This window comes from Hipposideros armiger, unplaced genomic scaffold (assembly GCF_001890085.2).
Source record: "Hipposideros armiger isolate ML-2016 unplaced genomic scaffold, ASM189008v1 scaffold_133, whole genome shotgun sequence".
Lineage (NCBI taxonomy): Eukaryota > Metazoa > Chordata > Mammalia > Chiroptera > Hipposideridae > Hipposideros > Hipposideros armiger.
In genome coordinates, this window is record NW_017731483.1 from 2,299,789 (window position 1) to 2,324,366 (window position 24,578).

The 24,578-nt window shown below is 46.9% G+C and overlaps 1 protein-coding gene across 2 annotated transcripts in view; it reads right to left on the reverse strand.

Annotated features, from left to right (window-relative positions):
• TMOD1 (tropomodulin 1) overlaps positions 1-24,578 on the reverse strand; it is an 80,381-nt gene that overhangs the window by 4,941 nt on the left and 50,862 nt on the right. For both annotated transcript variants that reach the window (XM_019649488.1, XM_019649487.1), the window contains exons 5-9: positions 21,129-21,218; positions 20,105-20,235; positions 18,278-18,385; positions 14,019-14,162; positions 2,843-2,987 (exon numbers count right to left, since the gene is read on the reverse strand). In XM_019649488.1, coding sequence (XP_019505033.1) covers positions 2,843-2,987; positions 14,019-14,162; positions 18,278-18,385; positions 20,105-20,235; positions 21,129-21,218 — 618 coding nt within the window. The remainder of the gene's footprint in view (positions 1-2,842; positions 2,988-14,018; positions 14,163-18,277; positions 18,386-20,104; positions 20,236-21,128; positions 21,219-24,578) is intronic.

Below are 24,578 nucleotides of genomic sequence, written 5' to 3' on the forward strand. Positions count from 1 at the left end.
CTCTAATTCCTTCTGTGGGAAACCCCAAGGGGACAGCGGCACAGAAACCCAGAGGCCCACTTTTATCACCTGTCACTCCTGTCCAGGAAACTGCCATGATCCCACTTCCCACCTGCTTTCATCACAAAACTCCTCCGTGTGGCATTAAAGGCCTTTGGCTCACAGCCTCTCCACATCTACCCAGTCCCATTCCTTGCGAACACCTCATATACCTGTCGATCATCTTGACTTTGCCCATGCTGTTCCCTCTGCTTGAAAAGCCCTTCCCTTCCTTCTCTGTGAGTTCTTGTTTTTTTTTTTTTGTTCTAGGTCTATCTCCCCATAATAGTTCCTCAATCCTTTTACATCTTTCTGTCTCTCTTGTCCTGCGTACAGGGTCCTGTCACCTTGCCTTCGCTTGGGCTGTACCCTCACCAAGAATGCCTCCTGACCTCCTCCACAACCTGCCCCATCCTTTCAAGGCTGGATAAAAGCCCACCCCAACCAGGATGCTTTGCTAAACTGGCCTTTGTCCTCACGGATTATTTCCTCATTTTGCTTGGATACAGTTTTCAGGCATTTTTGAATTTTTAGACACATGTTTGAGTCTTTTCTCCCCTAAAAGGTGTAAATGTTCTTGAGTCAGGGAACTAGCCTTTCTGCTACCCCTCACATCACCGAGCACAATCCTGGGCTCAAAAAGATTTTCTAAAATGACTTGCTCTAACTAACAACTGGTATGTCTTGGCTGAGCCACTGCCTGGAAGGGCAGTCCCTCCCAGGCTTCGCTTTCTCCATAAGGGAACTGAAGGGATGGGCCGGAAGTCACTTCCAGCTCTGGCACTCTCAGATCCTGCCATAAACCTCAGAAAGTGCCTGGTGATAGAAGTTGGCCCTGGATTTTGGAATCACAGATTCCCAGGACTGGGAGAGTTCTCAAGGGCCATTTCATTCAACCTCCAGCTGATTTTAATAAATCCCCTACAGCACCCCTGATCTTTGGTCATCTGGAACCTTCTGTCCCCAGGAAAAAGACCTCCAGACCATCTTGCCACTGGAAGACCAAAGCCGGATTAGCCCCGAAATAGGCACCGAGGGACACATGGGAGGCTTAATCTAAACTGGGAGGAAAACAATGTGAGGCTATTGCATATCAGAATAGAACTCAAGACTTTTACTTGTAAGTGCTCATGCTGAAGCCAGATCATAGCTGGGCCAATAGAGTTTAGGCTGATGGCCTTCCTTAACAAAACTCAGGGTAGCTGTCGCTTCTGTTACACCATAGTAATTATGATTCTGAGTTATTTGTGTTTGTGCTTATTTTCTTGCAAATAAGGGCACTTCAGATACACCAAGACACCGGGTGCATTTGTTTTCTTGTTGTTGTTTTTTTATGGACTTTTCTAGACCTGCAGCTCTAGGAAAGAAGTGCCCTGTGGAGTGAGTAATGAATGACTAGCCTCTGGGCAGTGATATCCTGAAGAGCAGGAACCTGTATCTTCAACACCTAGTGCGCCATGGGACTTCGACAAATGTTTGTTGAATTGACTAATTCAATCTGGAGCGGGGGGTGGGGGTGGGGGTGTGTGTAGCTGTGGTTATCTATGAGAGGTTCTGGGAGTACCTGCCATGTGCATGCACACCTACACTCATCTACACACTCACCTACACACTCACCTCCATTCTTCCAGGCCTTCCTTTCATGCATTCACCTGGCCTCAGCCTCATCTCCAGGAAGTAACATACCTGGACTTTGAGGTGTGCTTAGGTATTAGGCTCTTTGTATTTTACTGAGTGTTAGCAACAAAACAAACCACCACCACAAAAGCCACATGCAGAGCAGGTTTGAATTTGATGGGAAAACTCACTGCAGACATTGTCCTTTAGAAAACAGAGTTATTTCATAATTCAATCCCAGGACGCAGCTAGCTTGCTTTCTTTTTAGCTCGTTATGCTTCCTTCTCTCGTGTAATAAGAATGATGTCACTTGGTTTGCCTTCCTCCTGTGTTGGCTCTAGGAAAGCCACAGCTAAATATAATAATTATGTTACCATATTAGACCTAGTTCATTTCTCGTTTTGTTTTTTTTTCTCTTATTTTCCTATAGCCTTCTTGGACACACTCTTTTTGGATACTATAATCAAGTTCTTTTAGCAGCCAGCAGGAAAACACATAATAAATAACTACCCACAGAACTTGAGGACAATTGACATCTGAAAACAAGTAGAGGACTGATCTCACTTTTCATTCAACTGACTATTTGGTGTATGCCCATAAGAAAGATTGTGACAGTTTCTTTTTTTCTTTTTAGAAAACAACATAAACTATGCCTTTAACAGAGATTACATTAATGTAACCTGTTTACTATGAAGTCAACATTTGTAACTTTTACCTTAAAAGCAACAAGAAGTCTCCTAGGCTTGGAGTTTGGGTAGCAGTGCTGGTTGGGGGCTTTAGGATCAGGGCTCGAGCCAGACTGTGACCTGGCTAGGACTCTGAGTTCAGAGAAGGGTGTTCAAATGAGGAGAAAACTCATGGTGAGCCTTGTGCCCTCCCAGGTTACATTTCACTGAGAGTGCCCTCTGGGCCCAGCCCTGGGCTGAGCTGAGCTGAGCTGAGCTGAGCTGAGCTTCGCTTCGGGAAGGAGAGGGCCCAGCATTGGCTCCCTAACATAGGGTGCTCACAGCCTAGCGGGGAGACAGGGCACAAACACAGAAAACAAACATGACCAACGTGAAAGTCAGGAGTCAGGCTCACTAAGAGGACTCCCCGGAGAAAGTATCAGTGGAATTGTCCCTGCCAGACCCCCCAGGGCAGGTGGAAAGATGACAGGCAGGCGGGCAGGGAGTACGTTTCCACTCACCAAGATCGTTGTTGTTCATCATGGCGTTGGATGCCCGCAGCCGGGGCCCCTGCTGGGTAAAGTGGTAGCCGAATTTCAGGAGCGTTGTGTTCTTTTCCAACATGCTTACAATTTCCATTTCCACTTTGTTGCCCAGGGGCTGGCTCTTTGGTCAAGAAAAGAACAACAGTCACCACTCATTCCATTTGTGCAGAACCTAAACCTCCACTCAGCGGTTCTCAACCTTCCTCACGCGACCCCTTAATACAGTTCCTCATGTTGTGGTGACCCCCAACCATAAAATTATTTGCGTGGCTACTCTATACCTGTCATTTTGCTACTGTTATGAACCGTAATGTAAATACCTTTTTGTTTTCTGATGGTCTTAGGCGACCCCTGTGAAAGGGTCATTCGACCCCCAAAGGGGTTGCGACCCACAGGTTGAGAACCACTGCTCTACATGAAGAGACCCTGAGTGGCGGACAGGGATTTAACCCCGCCTCCAAGAGCAGGAAGTGGAAGTTTGGAGAAGGTGAAAGGTCACACAGCCAGGAGGAAATGAGCTGGGATTCAAACCGCTGGACACCAAGAACAGATCTTTCCACTGGCCCACAGCAGCCTTCCTAGAATATTTGAGCAAGAAGGACCTTCGAATCACCTCATCCCAAGGAGATTTAAAACTCCTGCTGCTCGGGTTATTCCCCCATACTAATTGAATCAGAATCTCTGGGAGTGAGGCTCAGGTGTGTGTTTTACCCAGGTGATTCCAATATAGAGCCAGGTTTGATAATCAGTCATTTAGACTAATCTTCAATTTACAAATGAAGAAGCTGAGGCCTGGAGAGGGAAAAGGATTATTTGCCCAAGGTCACACAGGAAGTTGGGAATACCAGAGCTAGCTCCCTAAAGTCGGTGGTTTCCCTACCCCCAAATCTGTAGTGATCATCTGACAAAGATTAAAAGGGAATAAAACCTGACAATACGCGGCACTGGGGAGAATATGGTGAGGATGTTCATCAGTCTCGTTTATAATAGTAGCGGGAAAATGGGAGACAACTTAAATATTCATCAGTAGGGAGTTGCTCAAATAAATGACGGTTTCTAACAGTTTATAACAGAACATGGGTAGCTATAAAATGATGATGCAAATGTTTGGTCACAGGCCTGAAAAAATGGCCATGAAACAATACTGAGTAGAGAGAAAAAAAAAAAGGTTACAAAATAGGTCATATGTATGTAAAGTTACTTATATTTTCCACACACCTATATATGCATTGATGAGGCTTGGATATGATAGTTTTATATTTAATTTTTTGAGGAACCTACATATGGCTTTCCATAGTGGCTGCACCAATTTACATTCTAACAGTGCACAGGGGTTCCCTTTTCTCCACATCCTTGCTAACACTTGTTATGTCTTGTCTTTTTGATGACTATTCTAAGAGGCATGAACTGATATTGTGGCTTTGATTTGCATTCCCCTGATGGTTAGTGACTTTGAGCATCTTTTTATGTACCTGTTAGCCATATGTATGTCGTCTTTGGAAAAATGTTTATTCAGATCTTCTGCCCATTTCTAATTAGACTGTTTTTTTTTACTTTAAATTTAAATAATTAAAATTAAATACAATTTATTCCTCAGTAACACTAGCCACATATCAAGTGCGCAATAGCCACTGGCTACCATGTTGCTCAATGCAGATACAGAATATTTCCAGTATCACAGAAAGTTCTTTTGGATGGTGCTACCACAGACTATGAGCCGTAGGATAACACATAGTACCCAGTATCGCTAGGTCAAGGTCAAGGAATTGGATTGAATGGAGGAAATAGGAACAGGCTTGGTGTACAGGAAGGTTGAGAAGATACATCAACCCAGCATCCAAAGGGACAAGCATGGAACCACAGTTGAGATCTTGAGGGAGAACTCCTCCCAGGTTATTCTGAGTTCGCCGGAGCTCATCTGGGTTCAGATGGGGCTGGGATCGCTGACTAGGGCAGGCAGAGGGACATTGGTGAAATTCCACCAGCCCATCTGGCAAGTCTTCTGAAAGTGCTAGGAAGAGCTCAGGCCAGTCCTTGGAGGACTCAGCACAGCCCTCCACTTTTGCCAGCTTGGCCTGGCAGATGGTACAGAGATTTTCTGAGGCCCCAAGAAGGACTGGCAGGTCCCCCGCCCACCCCGCTTAGCAGGAAGCCAGGCCTCTCCTTGAGGTCACTTGCTGAGAGAGCTGTGCTAGAGCTCAGGATGGGCGAGTCTCAGAAAGCACAGGTTCCCCGAGTGGAGGGGCTGTCAGGGGCTGCCAGGACGGCTTCTGCAAAGACGATAAATCATGTTGCTTAGTCTATAGTACAAAATACTCCAATGCAAACTGTCCCCATTCAGTTTCCCTACATCCCAGGGAGGTGAGCAGGGCAGGCAGGAACTGGCACCTCCATCTTGGCGAAGAGTAAACTGAGCCCATGTATAGATGGAAGCTAGGCTGTGCTGCCTCCGCTTAATGACAGCCAAGGCTTGACCTTGGCCTGGGGCTGGAAGGACTTCAGAGGATCCTCTAGGCCCACATTCTCAAACTATCACCCAATATCCCTGGAATACATGCAAATGTGTCTGGGTGTATGTGTATGCGAGAGGATACAGGAGTCCATTAGATAATAGTGGCTAGTCTTCCTGGCGTGTTCATCTTGGACCCAAACCATCATTTTTACATTAAGGAATGAAACCAAAAATGTGCATACATCTTAAGAAGTGTCACACTTCTTCATTCTCAGGCTCTCCCTTTCTCCAGGAACTCTAAGACTAGAAGGACTCAATCATCTCAGAGATGAGAGAAGAGGCCCTGGGGTGAAGTCAGGACTAAGACTTGGGTCTCTTACTTATTTTACAAATACTTACTATTGGGTTGTCGGAAAAGTCATGACGTATTTTTTCTCTGTTTTTCATGGCAAAAAATACGTCATGACTTTTCCGACAACGCAATATTGAGTGATTCTTGTGCCAGGCACTGTCATAAGCACCTCACATACACTAGCTCACTTTCGCCTCACTATCAACCTATGGAATATGTACTATTATCGTACCTTCCATCTTACAGACAAAGAACATGAAGAACAGCACTGTTAAGGAATTTCCTCCCAATCACAGAGCTTGTCAGGGGCAGAACCAGGACTTGAACACAGGCAGTTGGCTCCAGAGTCTGTGCGAGTCCCCACCTCACTCGGTGGCCTCTGAGAGAACTCAGAAGGCAGAAGTACGGCTGATGAGGAGAGCTGCAGGCAGATGGAGTTTGGTTCAGCACGCAGGGTTGCGATCTAATTATCGGCAGTGCCTACACACAGGAGGAACTGCCTGGTAAGAGAGTAGACTGACCGTCCTGGAGGTGTGCAAATAAAGGGCAGACTGTGTGTTGTAAGGGTGTCCTAGATGTCATCATAAACGGGGAAAGCTTAGACTCCATGACCTTTAAGGCCTCTGGGGCCTGCGTTCTGTGAGTCTATGAATAGCTTGCTTGGATGGCATAAAAAAAATGAGGAGGCGACCTCAACATCGGGTGAAAGGCAATTAGAAGCCTCTTGGGGGGACACCAAGGGGCCTCTCATGCCAAGAACAACAGTCTCTGGCAGCAGAGCCAGGGGGAGGGTGTTGGGGAAAGAACTCTTGCCTCCCTTCAGATTTTCTTCAGAATTAAATAACTTGTAAATAACTATCTCATTATTAAAAATTCAAATGATACTAAGCAGATTGAGTCAAGTGAGTTTTCCGTTCACACCGTTTATCCCCAACCCTACCCTCTTTCCACAGAAGTAACCACCACAGCCAATGGGGTGTATTCCTATGCATTTTTTTTTCTATGCTTGAAATAGATAACAGAAATATACAGATTTAAAAAAAATTTTTTTTCTTTAAATAGATTCATACTATAGTTATTGTTCTGCAACTTCCCTTTTCCATTTAATATTTTCTGAAGATCTTTCCAACTCAGTAGCTAGGGAACTAACTCATTCTTTTGAACTGCTTCAAGGGATGCCATGGTACAGATGGATATTTACTTGGCTCTCATTTCTCCTTGTTACAAACAATATGGCAGTGGGCTTTGCAGGGGAGATGGTGGAGTACTCTTTAGGTTGGACATGGAGATATGGACTGGCTCAGTTGAAAGACGGGCATATTTTTGAATTAAAGTTGTGAATACACTTCCAAAAGGTTACAAATGCTGATGTAGCCTTCGCTGGTGTATGGCAGCTCTTGTGTCTTCCCACCTTTACTATGACCAAATATGATCAATCTGATGAGAAGATGATCAGATTTACTATTTAACAAAATAACCAATCAATGACTCAGGTGGAACTGAGCTGCGACCTGGAGCTGGTGGCTCTGAGACCCCATTCTGGCCGAAGATGCCATGGTTATCAGAAGCTCACTTTGTACATCTGAGAGAGCCAATCATGGACTTTTCTTGGTGATCCAGAAGATATGGACAACTAGGAACAAATGACAATACAACAGAAATGAGCTCTGGGAGTTATCTAAATAGTTCAACTCCAGAGTCCCAAACCTTGGCTGATATTAAAACTCCCTCCATATATCATAGTTGTCAAATTGTTCTGTTTGGCTTACATGCCCCAGTGATGGAAGGACATCATCCTTTGAGGCACCCTGCTCCATCCTTGGGTAGTTCTGCTGGTTAGAAAGATCTTGAGCAACAGAAAATAATAAAAGATAATTCTCATTCTGGTGATTTTAAAATATGTCTGCCAATTGTTTGACACTTCTCCTTTCAAAAAGTGCAGCCCGATTCCACTCCCCTTGAGCGTGGCTGTGCTTTGTGACTCACTTCTAACACAGAGACTATGGCAGAAGTGACTGCGTAGCTTCAAAGGTGGGCTTATAAAAGGCATTGGCAGCTTTCTTCTTTCTCTGCCCTAGGTCACTCTCTCTGGGAGAAGTTAGCGGCCATACAAGTAAGGACGCTCAAACAGTCCCACAGTGAGGTCCACGTGGCAAGGAGTTGAGGCCTCTTGCCAGCAGCCAAGGAGGGAGTCACCTTGGAAGCTATTCATCCAGCCCTGGTCAGGCCTTCAGGCTGTACCTTGACTGCACTCTCCTCAGAGATCCTGGGCCAAACCACCCAGCCAAACTGCTCCTAGATTCCCAACACTCAGAAACCGTGAGCTAAAAACATGTTGATTGGTGTTTTAAGCTGCTAAATTGGGGGAGGGTGATTTGTTACACAGCTATCGATAACTGATATACTCACAGATACTGTCGGGCAAAACAAGCCAGACATGAGAGAGCACAAGCATATGATTCCATTTGTATGAAGTTTAAGAACAGGCAAAGTTCATCTGTGGTGATAGCAAGCAGGATACGATTGCATTTGGAGGGTGTTGATTAGGAGGGGACATGAAGGAGCCTGCTGGGGTGCTGGAGACATTCTAGATCTTGATCTCGGTGGGGATTACACATATGTGTAAATCACTGAGCGGTCCACTTAAGACATCTTTGCTCTATTATATGTAAGTGACACTTCACTAAAAAAGTAAACGTAAGTAGGAAAGGAAGGGAGGGAATGAAGGAGGAAAGGAAGGAGGTTAAAAAGTTGTTCCTTGCATAAGGTGGAATCTGTCTCTCAGAGGTCAGTCCTCCCCACCCCACCTATCTACCACCGCCTGGGTCTAACTATTTCTATTATATCACCCCCGCTTTATTGAGAAAAAACCATATGCCAGGTATTCATTAAGGGATCAACACATGAAATTCATCTAAGAACCCTATTAGGTCGAGTATTGGTATTATTCCCATTTTATAGATGAGGAAACTGAGGCATGGATACATTAAGTGACTTTCTCCAATTACACAGCAAGAACCTGACAGAGCTGGGGCTAAGCTGGGACCTAATCCCTTGTTTGACTTCAAGTGTCAGCGATCTGAATACAGGTCATCCCTGGGTCAGTCCATCTTCTGTCTGGGAAGCTCCTGGCTTTTCAGAACGGGATGTAGCCTCCTGTGGAGACCTGACATGGTGCGAGATGGTTGTTGTCATAGATCTTTACTCTAAGTCATTCTGATCTGCCTAGGAAAAGGGTTTTCTTTATGTCATTTTTTCCCTCTCATTTCCACTGACTTTATCTCATTTTTCCCTGAGAAGTAAGGTCAGTAAAATAACACCACTGGCATTGGAGAGGTACGGAGAGTGGCACGTGCCTGTCCTCTCGCAGGGGCTGAATAGTTCCAGGCTGACTTTCTTCAATACACAGTGAAACTACAGACACAAAAATGATGCTCAGACCAAGAGCTGCTGCTGAGGAGGTAAACGTATAAGAAACAAAACAGAGAACACAACTAGTCGCAAAGTCTTGCTCTCTTGGTTTTCAAGAGTGTTTTGCTTATATTTTACAAAACCAAAAATGTATTCAGCCTCATTTAACGTAGCATTAGCCAGCTGCCATAAATACATACACTAAAATTAAGGGGGTTTTTGCTCTGTGTGAAAACCTTCAGGATCCTCTTCCAGCAGAGCTTTTGTTTTCTTTCTAAACTTATTTCTCCTAGGAAAACAATCTGACCTGGAAAAACAAGAAAACATAACCCACTTCTTTTAGCTTCTTTTCAAAATATTAAGCATATCCTCGGTATCAAATATTGGAATGAAATGTGAGGAACGGGCCAATCCCCCCAGACCTCGCCCATATCTTCATTTGGGGAGAGGGTCACGTGTTCAGGCCTTGTTTGTTCTGAGGGGTGGGGAGAGTTCCCTGTGCCCTGCGGGTCTTGGTGAAGGGCCCGCTGGAGGGAGCTCTGTTGGGAGTGAGGAGGATGAATCGAGAGGGGCAGAGAACCATTGTTCGGATATGACCTGCTTGGGATGGACGGGGCCTGCAGAAACCCCACCTGTAGAGTCTGCTCCCTGGGGGCTTAGAGGGTCTCTCCTGTCCAATCACAAATGTAGCCTGTCTGAAAGGCGGGACATCTCAGCTCCAACCGGATCTGACACTAACTTCGTCTGTGACTTCGGCACATCCCACCCCCTCTCTGATCCCCAGCTTCCCCACCTATAAAAGGAGGGCTGAACTAGCCATTTTCACTGTGCCCTCAGCAGTAAGTGAGGGCCCCTCTGCGCCCTCCCACCCTCACTGCCTTCTCAAGACAACTGCAGGCCGCAACAGAACTGTGCTTGGAGATAAAGCAAGCCTCGCTGAGTAAACAAACAGCCTCAGATCCTGGTTCCCAAATCTGTGTCCTGAGCCAGCCTGGGAGGCTCCCTGTCATCAGGGTAGAATGCCCCAGTCCCTTTCTTTGGCCATATAAGGAAAAAGGAGAATAGAGACTCACTGACACAGGTTACAGGCACAAGGGACAAGGAGAAAGCTGCGGCCTCCAAAGACCTCAGTGACTAACCAAGAATGAGGAATAAATCAAATACCACTCACCACCTCCTTTTTGTCACAGCCTCTAAAAGCCTACAGGCTGGGCCATACTCAGGCCTCCTGGGACATACTGTGAGAGGCAAGGGTGGCCTTCCTCTGAGCCTGGGTGGCAAAGCTCCCCAAGACAGGCCTCAGCCCTACCCTCCTCCTCCCCTGCCAGGTCCCATCCAATCTCCAGATTCCAGGCATATGGGAGCATTTCTCAACAGGTCCCTTCATCTGGGAAGTCATCAGGGCTGGTCTCCCAGGCCCTAATGCCTTCTTTCTCCCTGCCCCGAATCCTCTCCCATCCAGATGAGAACCATGTTCCCAGAGCACAAGTCCGATTGGTATACAGGACAACCCATAGCCCACTTTCCCTCAACCTACCCATTCAGATCCGCTTGAACTCTCAACTCCCTTTCCGGCCTTCCTCTGGGGATACCATCAATCATGTTTGGATGGGCTCCAGGGCTTTCCTTTCTCCTTCTCTTTGTTTGTGTGGTTCCCTGCGCCTGAGCTGCCATGACCTCTACTTTACCCTGTGAGATATTGTCCACCCTACAGATGTATCTCAAACGCCACCTCCTCCAAGAAGCCCTCCCTGATGCCTGCTCCTAACTGAGATTGCTCCCTCCAGAGGAACTCAGGGTCCATTGCCTGTGGCTTGCTGGAATACCTTGTTTGATGGTCATTTCTGTACTTGTGTGTCTTCCCATGCAGCGTAGAATCCCTGAAGGGCAGAGCCAGAGCCTCATTCACACACAGCATACAGCACAGTCCTGGGGTGCTGCTGGGACTCACCAGATGCTGAGATAAACCAAAAGAGAGGCTCCCAGGATGGCAGCAGCAGGTGCTAAGAGTGCTCTGGCCTCACACCAAGGGAAAGGGACAGCCGAGAAAAGCCAAGTGAGGCACATGTGAAAGTACAATAGAGTTCAAGAGCCCAGACAGGCATAGCTCATGGACTTTGGAGTCACACAGACATGGTTCCAATCTTGCTTCTGCCACTTACTTTCTGTGTGACCTTGGGTGGGTTACATAGTCTGCCTGGGCCTCAGTTTCCTCACCTGCAATACGGGGATGGGCTGTGATACTCACCTACAGTCTCAGTGACCATTCAACGATATAATAGATTCATGATACCTGCTTAGTAAATGAATTCAGAATAATGTGTGAACTCCCTAGATCACCTTTGGAGTAATTGCAAAAGTTAATGACTGTGTAGTTTACATGTAATCTCTACTCCTGACTATTAGCCCCATTTATTTACAAGGGAGGGGCTCAGGTTTAGGAAAGTGATTGTTCTTGCTCCAGGGTGTTCGGCCAGGGTGAGGGTGACAGTCTGCACTGGCTCAGTCTCTGGGGCCTGGGGGTCAGTAACGAGAGGGAAGGTGAGCAGCTCGCTCCCTGCCACCTGCCACCACAATGACCTGAGGCCAGTGCTCTGGGCCATCTTTGGCCAACATGTTGCCCCCAGGAGTCAGGTTTTAGCTGACACTGGGTAGACCCTGACTCCTTGCCCTGCCAGACTTGGAGCCACATGACTAGCCAATCCCAGGGTCTGGCCCAGGGCTGCTGCCAAGCCTGCTGTATGCCTTTGTTCCACCTGCTGTGCCCCTCCTACCTCCAATAAAGCAGGGTCAAGGGAGGAGCATAAAGGATGGGGGTGGGGAGGGGCTGGGCTGGGTGATATAGCAGCAAGGCCACCGGCATGTGAGACATGCAAGGAACCCAATGTAGCAAATTCACGACAGGGCTGCTGCAGGCTCTTGAGATCTCTTTACATGAATTAGAAAAACGTACCCTTTCTGGGTGAACAAAGCCCCATACCAAGACTTGGAGAGCAATATGTGGGTTGGATTTCAGCCTGGGCCACCTCCTTGTGCAGTGGACAGCATAGACAACTGTCCAGGGCAGCCCTGCTTACCAAGTACCACCGTGAGGCCAAGTTCTGAGCTGGGCACTGAGATATGGCGATGACTCAGACCCAGCACCAGCTTCTGAGAATCTCACAGGGAAGCCAAGGGCTAAGAGAACACAGCGAGGGAGCACCTAGCTCTCTCTGGGGAGAGGTTTGGAGGAGCTATGGCAGGCTGACGGGAGAAGGCACTGGCATGCATGGTGGCTCTCAAAAAAAAAAGGTTGGATTTGTAGTATTTGCCAATATCCATAGTATAAATACTCCCACTTGGGGGAGATTTCAAGGTGCCAATATGCTATCACTGAAAGGGAGTTCAGAAGAGATGCACACAATTAGCTCTTACAAGCTGGTTCAAGCTGGCTGTAGAAGACCACTGGGAGAAGGAGAGGCTTCAGCTGAATCCAGAAGGAAGAGGAGGATTTCTCCAGGCAGAGAGGGGAGTAGGAGCAGGGGAGGACATTCCAGCGGGAAAGAAAAGCAGGAGCAAAGGCATGGAGTGTGAAAGTAAGTAGGGAGCTAATTTTGAAGGGGTATGATTGAGAAGGGACTGTCAAAGCTTCTGGAAGATGGTAATGCTTTAGTTCTTGACCTGGACCGGGGTTACATGCCTGGTGTGATCAAGTTGTATGTACTTTTCTGTATGTAATACTTTACAATAAAGAGACAAGGTACAAACAACCTCATTCAGGGATAACCACTATTTACAATGTTGCTGTATTTCCATCCAATATTTTTCCTATGCACATATTTATATAGCCATTCAGCAAAAATTTTCATGTAGGAAAAAAATAATTCCCTATCCACACCATAAAGAAGCAAGCGTTTTAACATTACAAGCCATATGATGTAAGAGAAGGAGTGTGGGTTTTGGGGTCACAGAGACCTGGATTCAAATCCTGCCTCCTAAAGTGTGAAGTTGGTGGCCCTGAGAAAGTTGCCTGTCTTTGCATCTCTGAGCTCTTTTCTCTTCTGCAAACTGAGAGAGATAATACCCACATCCTGCAGGGCGGTTGAGAAGATCAGAGATGATGTGTGTCAGGTGCATAGCACAGAGCCTGGCCCACAGTAGGCCCTCAGCACATGTAACATATAAGTTATTGTTATTAGCTTCAGCTTAAGAAGTCAGAACTGAAAGAGTTGCCCTGAAAATAAATAACTGTACCACAGGAGGTATAGAGAAATGATAATTCCATAAAGACAAATGAGAATTTGCCCAGAGAATAAACTCAATGATAAGGAGATTCAAAAACCCATTGAGAGGTGGCCAGATAGCTCAGTTGGTTAGAGTGTGGTGTGGATAATACCAAGGTTGCCGGTTCTATCCCCATATGGGCCACTGTGAGCTGCGCCCTCCTTAAGAGAGTCAACTATGCCATTATAGCATGAAAGCAATGTGTAACCAATGACCACGGCTGTTCCCCAATAAAAACATTAAAAAAACCCCCAAAAACCATTGAGTGGGGGGTGGCTGAAGAAAATGGGGTACTTAGCCTGGTGAGGAAGACTTCAGTGGTTTATAAGATCTGTGCAACAGACGTGTCCTATATGCAGCACAGAATAGAATTAAGCCCAACAAACAGGACTTTACAGGGAGCTAATTTCTCCTGGATATAAGGAAGGATAGTCTCACTAATAATAGACAGGTAAGGAGTAAGCTCCCCATCGCTAGGAGTGCATAAGCAAAAGCAGAAGAACACTTGGTGGGGAATGATGAAGAAGGAAGGTGAGCATGGTGGCGGTCCCTTAAAGCTGGGCTCTGGAGCTTTCATAATCAGCAGCATCTGCTCCATCTAGCAGCACGCAGGAAAGTGCAGAACGGCCAGCATCACGTAGTGAAGAACATTAGGAGACCCTTGACCATCTTACCTGGTTATCAATTTTCAGTTCCACTAAAGAAGTGTTGTATGGAAGAGCTTCCACCAGGCGTAGGATCCCAGCTCCGGAAATGAAGTTGGACTCCACGTTCAGTGTCTTCAACACCTTGTTTTCCTTGAGCATCTCAGCAAGGGCCTTGAGCCACAGGAGAAAAGCGAGAGTACCCATGAGTCACCCTGAGCAAGGCTGGAGCCCCTTTTAGGTAGAACCTAAAATACTGAGGGAGTCTTGTGAGAGAGAGTCTCTTGCACACTTACGCTGTTGGAGCCAGGGACCAGGCGATTTCCTTCACCACACACAACTCTGTGTCCTCCTCCCCTCCAACCTGCCATGGCTTCTGAACCCCTATCGAAGAAGTCCATGCTCCTTAGCCTGCATCCAAAGCCTCTACTATCTGGTTCTACTCCCCTGCTCAGCCTCAACTCTTGTTGCTCCCTTATGGTAGGGCTACTCCTAGTTCCTGTGCATGCCCAGTGCTCTCCTACCACTTTGCTGTTGCTCATCCTGTCCCTGACACCTGGAACGTCCTTTCCTTTCCGCTTCACTTGTCCAAGCCACGCCCACCGTTCAAGGCCATTCTCAACGCCCGTTTTTCTAAGAGCCCGTGCTGACATTCCCAGCTAGCTCTGGCCTGCACTCTTGAACTTCATAGAATTTATCCATAACCTCCCTCGTGAATTTGTATTCCTTTATTTACATTCTTGATATACTGGTATTGTCTCTACCATTAGACTATCTACTGTTGGTGGGCTGAAAAGTCACCTTATTCCTCCCATGGTGCCCACATAGTAAAGTTTCAGTCACACTTCCCTGAGTAACTAGTGGAGTTCCAACCTCCCTAAACACGCTCCACTTGTCTCTTCTATTTCCCTGTTGAAATTTCACAGAGTTGTCATTCTCATCATCTCAGCAGCAGAGAGGGAAGCCTGGGAAACCACCACAGTGGGCAAGTGACCAGGGCAAATGAGAGGAGGGGAGCTCAGGTGGCCCCTAGCACGTTTGGGAGGAATTCAGCCAGGAGGTGTAGATGACAATCAGAGAGCCTCTGAAGGAAATGAGGTAATTAGCAGTTGGTGGAAACAATGTGTCATGGAGGAAAGGAGACACCAGCAGCTGATAGGCCAGGATGTACAATCAGTGGGCCATGGTTGTCTGAAATGTCTATCTGAGCCAGGAATGCCCTTCCCACTGTCCTTGCTTGCTGAAACCCTACACGAGACTCCCAGGAAGCCTTTCTGGTTGCAACCATCACACCCCTCCTCAGCTCCTCTGCTGTGTGACCCCAGGATGGCATGTCAGCTCTCTCTGTGACCCTGAGTAGGTTGGACCCTCCTGAAGGGAGGGACTGGGTCTTTGTTCTCTCCACAGCATTCCTCTTGCTCCCTAGGAAAGGACTGCTTGGGCCTGAAAATCAAAATATTTAACAACCAGTAGGCAAGTGCACCAAGCTGATCCGAGTGGACATGCTGATGGCTGAGCAGGTTCTAGAGCAGCGGTTCTCAACCTTCCTAATGCCGCGACCCTTTAATACAGTTCCTCATGTTGTGGCGACCCCCAACCATAACATTATTTTCGTTGCTACTCTATAACTGCAATTTTGCTACTGTTATGAATCGTAATGTAAATATTTTTGTTTTCCGATGGTCTTAAGCGACCCCTGTGAAAGGGTCGTTCGACCCCCAAAGGGGTCGCGACCCACAGGTTGAGAACCGCTGTTCTAGAGGCACTGTCATGCCAGGTGTCAACTCAGTTTGCTGGGCCACAGTGGAGAAATGGGGGGTGGAGGGGAGCATTAGAATAAGAGCTGGGACAGGCAGTAGGGGTACTTACAGAACTCTGGCAGCCTTATTTACCAACTGATCCAGAGCATTTCAGTACTTGACAATGGACATACTGGTATGAACGGGCTGACATCAGCTGTTGGCCTGGCACATGGAGTCAATGTTCCATAAACATTCGTGGCGCTGAACTGAGTGCCAGCATAGATGTGCTTGGTTTCTGATCCATGCATAGGGCTTGTGCTTTGCCAGCCATGCCTCCATGGGCAAACTCAGGACCCACTGGAGATCTCCTGAGGTAAGAGGTTATTATCCAGAAACTCCCCACTGGCAGCAATGAGAGATTATAAGCTATTTCTATCATTTCAAAAATATTGAAGGAAATTGTCTTACCTATTTTAAAAATCAGAAGAGAATTGATTGCTACCACATAGATATCAAAGCAAGGAAAATTACCAGGGATAAAGAAGGGCATTACATAATGATAAAGGGGTCAATTCTCCAAGAAGACATAGCAGTCCTTACTGTGTATGTGTATAACAACAGAGCATAAAACTATGTGAGGCTAAAACCAATAGAACTAACTGCAAGGAGAAATAGACAAATTCACTACTAGAGTTGGAGATTTCAATAGCCCTCTATCAGAAATATGCAGATCCAGCAGGTTAAAAATTAGTAGAACATAATTGAACTCAACAATACCATCAATCAATTGGCTATAAGGGACATCCATAGACTACTTCACTCAACAACTACAGAATACACATTCTTCTCAAGCTCCCAGGGAACATTCACCAAGATAGACCACAAGTGTAAAAGAATAGAAATCATACAATGTTTCTCAGACCACAATGGAATTAAACTAGAAATCAATAACAGAAAGATAACTGGAAAATCCACAAATATGTGGAAATTAAACAACACATTTTTTAAAAAAAAACGTCAAAGAAGTAATCCCAAGAGAAACTAAAATGTATTTTAAAAGCTAAATGAAAATGAAAACATAACTTATCCAAATTATGGGATATAGCAAAAGTAGTGCTTAGAGAGAAATTTATAGTATTGAATGCATACTTTAGAAAAGAAGATCTGAAATCAATAATCTAAGTTTCCATTTTAGGAAACTAGAAAAAGAACAGCAAATTAAATCCAAAGCAAGCAGAGAAAATAAATGATAAGCATTAGAGCAGAAATCAATGAATTGAAAACAGGAAATCAATAGAGAAAAATCAATGAAGCTAAAAGCTGGTTCTTTAAAAAAGATCAATAAAGTTGATAAGCCTCTAGCCAAGCTACAAACAAACAAACAAACAAACAAACAAACAACGCTCCTAGAACTAATACATGATTATAGCAAGGTTGCAGGATACAAGATTAATATATAAAAGTTAATCATTTTCCTTTTTATCAACAATGAACAAATGGAATTTGAAATTAAAAACACACTACTATTTGCGTTAGCAGATGAAGTACTTAAATGAAGTACTTAGGTATTAAAGCTAACAAAATATGTACAAGATCTGTATGAGGAACACTACGAAACTCTGATGAACGAAATCAACGAACTAAATAAATAAAGAGCTAGTTCATGTTCATGGGTAAGATGATGCAATATTGTCAAGGCGTCAGCTCTTTCCAACTTGATCTATTTAGGTTCAATGCAATCCCAGGCAAAATCCCAGCAAGTTATTTTGTGCATATTGACAAACTGATTGCTACTAAATGGTTAATTACCATCCTTGGTAAGCTAGTTCCTGTACTTTTTACTTGCTTTCAGTGTGTAGCAACCACACTGTACTGTTATCCTTGAGTTGTTCGCATGGCCAAACAGGAGCTGTGACTGTCTTGGTCACAGTTGTATTCCCAGAGCCTAATCCAGTGCTGGGCACAGAAAGATTCTCAATAAATATGTGGTGATTTTTTTTTAAAGAATTGATGGTTACTTTATAATAAGTACAATGAACAGCAATATTTTTAAGACATGGTAAAAAACCAAATTGGTCATCTGAGCCCACTGATGAAGACAATGATTTTAGATATGGAGAAACTGAGGCCCAGGGAGGGCCCTGCCCTTATCCAAATGTGATGTGCTGAATGGAGAGAGATCCAGTTTTAGGGTCCATTGGACCTACATTTAAATCTCAGCTCCACCTCTCATTTGCTCTGCAACTTTGGACAAAGCAAGTTGTCTGAGATCCCTGTACCCCAGGTTCTTCATCTGCAAAGTGGGGAGAACTGTACTGCTGGGATCAGGGGTGGCTATGGAGATTAACTAGGGTAATGTCTAGGTGGTGACTGGGTAACAACTATTCTGTCCACATCCTCTCCTGGCTCTAGCCCGGTCCCTTTCACAGCACCACGCAAGGTTCTTCATCTGTGGGATATGGCCAGTCCTGAGGCCACAAGCATCAACGCTTCTGTTTCTATGTCCGCCCCCTCACCCTCAATGCAGCAGAACAGAAAGGTACATACATATGCCACGGGGTCATTGCTCCGTGTCCCCACGATGCTGAATTTCTTCACATACGAATTGTCTTTCAGGGCTTCTGCGTACGCCTTGAGGGTAGGTATGGGGATGTTCTGCAGAGAGAAAGGCAGGCAGTAGCCAGTGGCCCCCACCAGTGGCAGGTTGGGCAGTCAGATGGGGGGGGGTAAAGTCTCCCACACATGCAGCCGGATTCCCAGCAAATCTGTGACCAAAAAGCTAAATGGGCAAACGGGTTTTTGGCTTTGCTTGCTCCCTGGCTTTGCCCCAAATGGCTGGGACTTGGGGAGAACTTTCTGGTAAACAGATTGAGAAATTCAACTTTCTCTTTGTGCACACAGAGACCAGAGGAGAAGAAAAACTCAAGGCAGTGGATACAGAGCAGCGTTGTGTCAAAAGCTCAGGCCTGAGGGTGCAGGGTGGACAGGGGCTTGGCCTCCACTCCAGCAGTTGGCACTGTTTCTGACTCACTCTGTGGATCTACCCCTCACTGGGTCTGTTTCTGGCAAAACGAGATGGCGGGGGGGTGGGGGTGGGGGACATGGGACTTTCACCAGATGGTCTCTAAGGGACATGGGTCCTAGAGGGTCTCAGCCCCACCGCATATCAGAGGCTCCTGGGGAATGTCTTCAAAGTGCTGATGCTCAGCCTGCCCCAGACCAATAAAATCAGAGGGTAGGTTTTACAGGCATACGTTTTTTAATCTCCTCAGGTGAAAACCACTGATCTAATCCAACTGCCTCATGTGCAGAGGGGAAACTGAGGCCTGGAGAAGACCATGCCCTTGCTAAGACCCCATGGTAAAGGCGCAGAGCCGTGGCCAGTTTCCACACCCCCACACCCTCTAAGCTAGTATTCACTGCCAGGGTGCACAGTTCTGAATTGTGTCAATGTCTCCCACTGGGCACACGGCAAACAATAGAGGCATCTGAGAGAGACCCTGGCTGTGTTTTAACAGATCTCTCATTTCAGGGAGTCACTTTAGCTCCCCATGGGAGCACAGCATGAGAAGCCAAGTGGAGGAGAACACTGCAGGCACAGGTTTCCGATCTGATTGTACCGTGGGGCTGGCAGCCACTTAAAAGAAAGAGGAGAAGAAAGGGAAGAGGAGCTGGGCAGTGAGGGGCCTGCTTCTTGTCTTACCCACACGCCCGCCCAGGACTAAGCCCGCCGGCCTCCGGGCTGAGCAGGTGGGCGGGCAGCTGGGCCTGCCTCTGAATTCCTCCCGCAGTGTGTCCAGGGGAGGACTGCCTGCCCATCTGTCCCTCCTCTGCCCTTGGGGGTCACACAGGAAATGTCTGGAGAGAGATGGCTGACAGCTTAGAATATGTCTTCTGACATTTGGGCCAACAGCTCCCCCCCAGGGCTGCAGAAAGAGGCTGACTGTGTGCATGATACAGCAGGAGTGGTGGTTCAGGGGCAGCCCTTCTCCCCCAACCCCAGGGCTTGGGTTACCCCACGAGGTGGGCACTGGGCTTTTCCAGCCTTGAGGTCCCGTGCAGCCCTGTGTGTATGACTCAACTGTATCTCAGAGAAGCTCTGTGTTTTGAATAACATGGCAAGTTTCCCGAGTTGAAGCTGGGTTGGCTCAGGGTGAACATCAGGGCCTGATGTCAGTCCTCCGAAAGAAACCAGGACCACAGGATGTGCTTGTTTACACTGTCCATCCCTCTAAAGATTTTGCCCCTATTCCCGATCCAGGAGCACCCAGAGCCCAAACAGGCCCCTGTCTCTCTACACGGCCAAGCCTGGGCCGTCTGACACAGACATGGTTCCCCCCATCCCACAGGTGAAGTGAGAGGATGGGGACTTACCCGGATGTTGTTGAGGTTAACCTCTTCAAGTGTCGGGTCGTTGTTCTTTATCCGCTCCAGTGTTTCCTCCACGTCTGTTGAATTTGGTTCTTCGTCGGGCACAGGCTTGTATTGTGTTGGTTTGATCACACCTAGAGTGACCCACAAAAGGGAGATGGCTCACAGAAACAGGGATCACTTTCCCCCAACACAAGGACACTCTGGAAGGAAGTGGCGGCAGAGTTCAGGGACATGTGAAGGGGGTTTGGGCCCTGCCTGACTCTGCCTTTGACATCCTATAAGAACTGGGCCAATTCCGTAAACTCTCTGAACCTCGGTGTCCTCTGTAGAGTGTGAACAGTCACTCTGCCTCAGTGGGCTCTGGTGGGGATAAAAGGAAGCCCGGATGGGAAAGAAATGTGTAAGCCTTTCTGAGGAGACCTAAATATCATTTTGGCACCCTCATTTCTCTCTGGGGCCCAAACGCCAGCTTGGAACAATGTGCCGGAGCAATTAAGACAACGAATGCAATATTGGCACAGGAAAGGACAAGGAGAGTCGTGCAACAGAAGAGGCACCCAGAGACAGACCCAGGTGGATGCGTGGAAGTTTATGATCATGGTGGAGTCCCAAACCAGTGGTGAAAAGAAGCTCTCTGCAAAGAATGGGTTTGGGACAATGGGCTAGCCATTAAAAACTAAAAATGAAAGTTTGATTTCATCTCACAGCATATGCGAACATGAATTCCAGGTGAATTCAGAAGTTGCATATGAGAAGGAAACCTCTAAAACTTTTAGAAGAAAATATAGGAGGATATTTTTTATAATATTGGGATGGAAAAGGCCTTTGTAAATAAGACATAAATTCCAGGAGAATAAAAAGAAAAGGTGGGTCGATTTGGCTCCATAAAAATGTAAAACTTCTGCCACGAGCCAGAGAGTATGAGTGGGCAGAGGAAGCAAGAAGCGGTGAGGACTTTCAAGGTGTCCTGGCTGGGGGCGGGGGGCAGGGTGTGGGCGCCGGGCAGTCAGGGCCCTGTACTCACTGTTGAGTCCTTCCTTGTTCACGATGGAGCTGCTGCCCAAGGCCTGGTAGTACTGCTGGTTGCTCATGAGAGTGTGCATGCCCAGGATAGCTGTGGGGACACGGGACATGGGACATGGGAGAGGCCCATGACTCGCCCCTCTCAGACAGAAGAGCCTCCCGGGCACGGACATTCCACACCCCCCAAAATGTTTGCTCACAGAAATGGCAAGAAATGCTTGCATAAAAACTTTTAAATCTTATTTGCCTCTACTTATGTGACTCTCAAATCTCTAGCCTCAGCCTGGCTCCCGGCCTCAGATTCATAGATGTCCCCCCATGTCCCACTGGCACATCCAACCCAACTTGGCCAAAACAGAACTTTCCCAGCAGTAGCCTCTTGCTCTGGACCCCCTTCCGTCTTGTCACCTGTCCCTCAGGGTATAACTTCACTCAAATAACAAGACCCTACCAACTACCCACCCTCCAAAATAGTGTCTCTCGTATGTCCCACCCCTGTCCTGGTGGAGGCCCTATCATTTCTTGACGATACGGCCACAGTTATGTAGCCACAGGTGTCCTGGCCACCCCTGCAGCATTCAGCACAGAAGCCAGAAAGATCTTTCCAGAAATGCAAATCTGAGCAATTAAGACAACGAATGCAATATTGGCACAGGACAGGAGAGTCGTGCACAGGAAAGGAGAGTCGTGCAACAGAAGAGGCACCCAGAGACAGACCCTGTCTCTCAGCACCCCTGTGCTCAGCCATTCTTTCATTCATTCATTGCTTCAACATTTATCAAGTGCCAGCATCACGTGTCCAGCTCCAGCGGCTCGGCGGACAGCAGGGAACAAGAAAGACAGAGTTCCTGCCCATGTAACTTATAGTCTACTAGGGGACAGAGCCGCTAACAGGTACCCACACCATTAAAAACATAAGTACAGAGCATGGTAAGTGTTGTAAAGGACAAGTTCAGTGTTTTCTGGGAGAATGGAACAGAGGGACTTGGATGGGATGCATGAGTAAGTGTGCGCCAAGTTGAGAAAAGGGAGGTAGAGCATTTTGGGCAGAGAAAATGGCAGGTGGGAAAGCTCAGGTTGTGGGAGGCCAGGAGGGAGGGGGAAACGGAAGAGGGACAGAGACGAAGTCGGACAGTGGTGGACAGCACAACACCCCCCGTCACCAAGCACTGCTTCCAGACCAGAGAATCTGCTGCATCAGTGATTCTGGTGTGGTTGTGCCTTGGAATTACTGGGGAATCTTTAGAAGCTCCTGACGCTCAGGCCTACCCCAGACGAATTAAGCTACAATCTTGAGGAAGGGGGGTAGGCATCTGCCCTTTTTAAAGCTCCCCAGGTAGTTTCAATGGGCAGTCCAGGTGGAGAACACTGCCTGACACTATCCCTTTGAATCCTCACAACAACCCTTGGGAGTAGATTTTATTCAACTAGGCAGAGTTGGATCTTACAGGGTCTTCTAGGCTGAGGTGTAAAGAGTTTGGGTGTCTTCTTCAAGGCACAGCCTGGAAAGCCACTGGAAAGCCTGAGTGGGGTGTGAGCTGGTCTGACTGTTACTCTGGTTGTCTGGAGAACTGACGAATAGGGGAGGGAAGGCCGTGGTGGGGACTGTGAGGATGTTGCAGCCATCTGGGTGCAAAAGCAGTGGCTTGTGACCCCAGAGCCTGGCTTCACCGGCCCTCCCTGGGCTGGCCCTGCTTAGCCTTGTCCCTCCCTCACAGCCTTTCTGCTCCAGCAACACAAATGGTCACTGCTCAGTAGATTCTCCCGCTTCTGCCAATGCCATCCTCTCTGCTATTGATGCTCTCTTCATTTGCAGGGTCCACTGCTGAAATGCCCCTAGTAGTGTTGCTAGGTTTGGCACATAAAAATACAAGACACCCAGTTAAATTGGAACTTCAGATAAACAATGAAGAGTGTTTTTAATATAAGTAGGTCTTATTCAGTGTTTGGGACATACTTATATTAAAAACTTGTTCATTATTGATCTGAAATTCAAAACCAATTGAGCATCCTGAATTTGACCTAACAACTCTAACTCCCCGGTGCTGGAGACTGAGAATAACACTTCCTCCCCCAGGCTGTCTTCCTGGTTTCCTCCCTCTGCCTCGCTAGTTTTCCCACAGCACCTGGTGTCCTTATCACAGCACACCGTCTACATGGCATTAGAGATAGCTAGGTATGTGGATGCTTCCCCTGCTGAACTGTGGGCTTCTGAAGGCCCAGAAAGAATATCATCTCTCTTTATTCTACCTCTTCCAGAATACAACAAGCCTTCAGTAAATACTTGCTGATGATTTTTTGTTATTCCTCCAGCCATTTCTAGTTAGAGAGAAAACACAAGAGACCTTAGGGAAGAGTCAGGAACCCAAGGACCTTCCCCTAAGATCCTGACTATGCCCCCCCCGCGATGCTGCACGACCGTGGGGAAGTCCCCACTCCTCTCTAGGTTTCAGCCTCCTCTGTCCAATGAAGGGGTGAGACAAGATCATGGCTGGCCATACGATTCACATGGGAACTTTAAGACACTATCAATGTTCCACTCTGGACCAACAAACCCAAATCTCTGACGGTATATTTTTTAGTTTCCTTGGATGATTTTGATGCTCAGTAGAAGCTAAGAAACACAAGACAAGATGATCTCGAAGTCCCTTCTGTTTCTCACATTCTAGGAGTCTTTTTTTTGCTAAAATTAGACCTGCCTGCTCATTACTAAGGAGAACTGGTAGAGAGAGAGAGAGAGAGAGAGATATCTGCATTTTTTTTTTTTAATTCTCTGGGCTTTAATTTAGGCTGTGGCTACGTGGGCACTGGGAGCTGAGGCCTGAGTCAGCAGCCGGTAAATTAGATCACCATGCGTCACCTTGTCACCTTCTGGAGCTCCCACGTGGGGAGTGACTCGTGGTGATTTTAGGCTGCTGCTGGGAGCCCAGGTTTGGAAAAACAGTTTGCAAAGGTTGCTGGGAATCACAGAAAAGATGTGACCTCATAGGGCTGTCTGGTCTTGCTTAGAGTATATAGACAGGTGGAAAATGAAAAATGCATTTTGTGCTCAGATGATAGCTTCCCATAACAGTCCAGGAAGGGGAACAGAGGCAAGAAGGTTACAGGAAGTGCCAGTGGACAGGGGAAAGAGACCTGGGCTCTAGTCTACCCTTGGTACTAATTTGCTGGGTAACCCTGTCTAGGTCACTTCTGCTTTTTGGGTCTCAGTTTTCTCACCTGTAAAATGTGGTGTGTTTAAACTCTGATCATCTCTTACTTTCACTTAGGACTTAACAGCCACACAGCATCTCATCTTTTTATCCTGTTTGATTTTTACAATAAGTCCGCAGGGCAGGTGCTGTGGACCCCTCCCTTTTCCAGCAGGCTTAAGAGGGAAATGATTTGTCAAAGGCTGTTCAGCAAGGACTCTCCTGGCTTCTAAGTTAGTATTCCCACCCACTCCTCCACG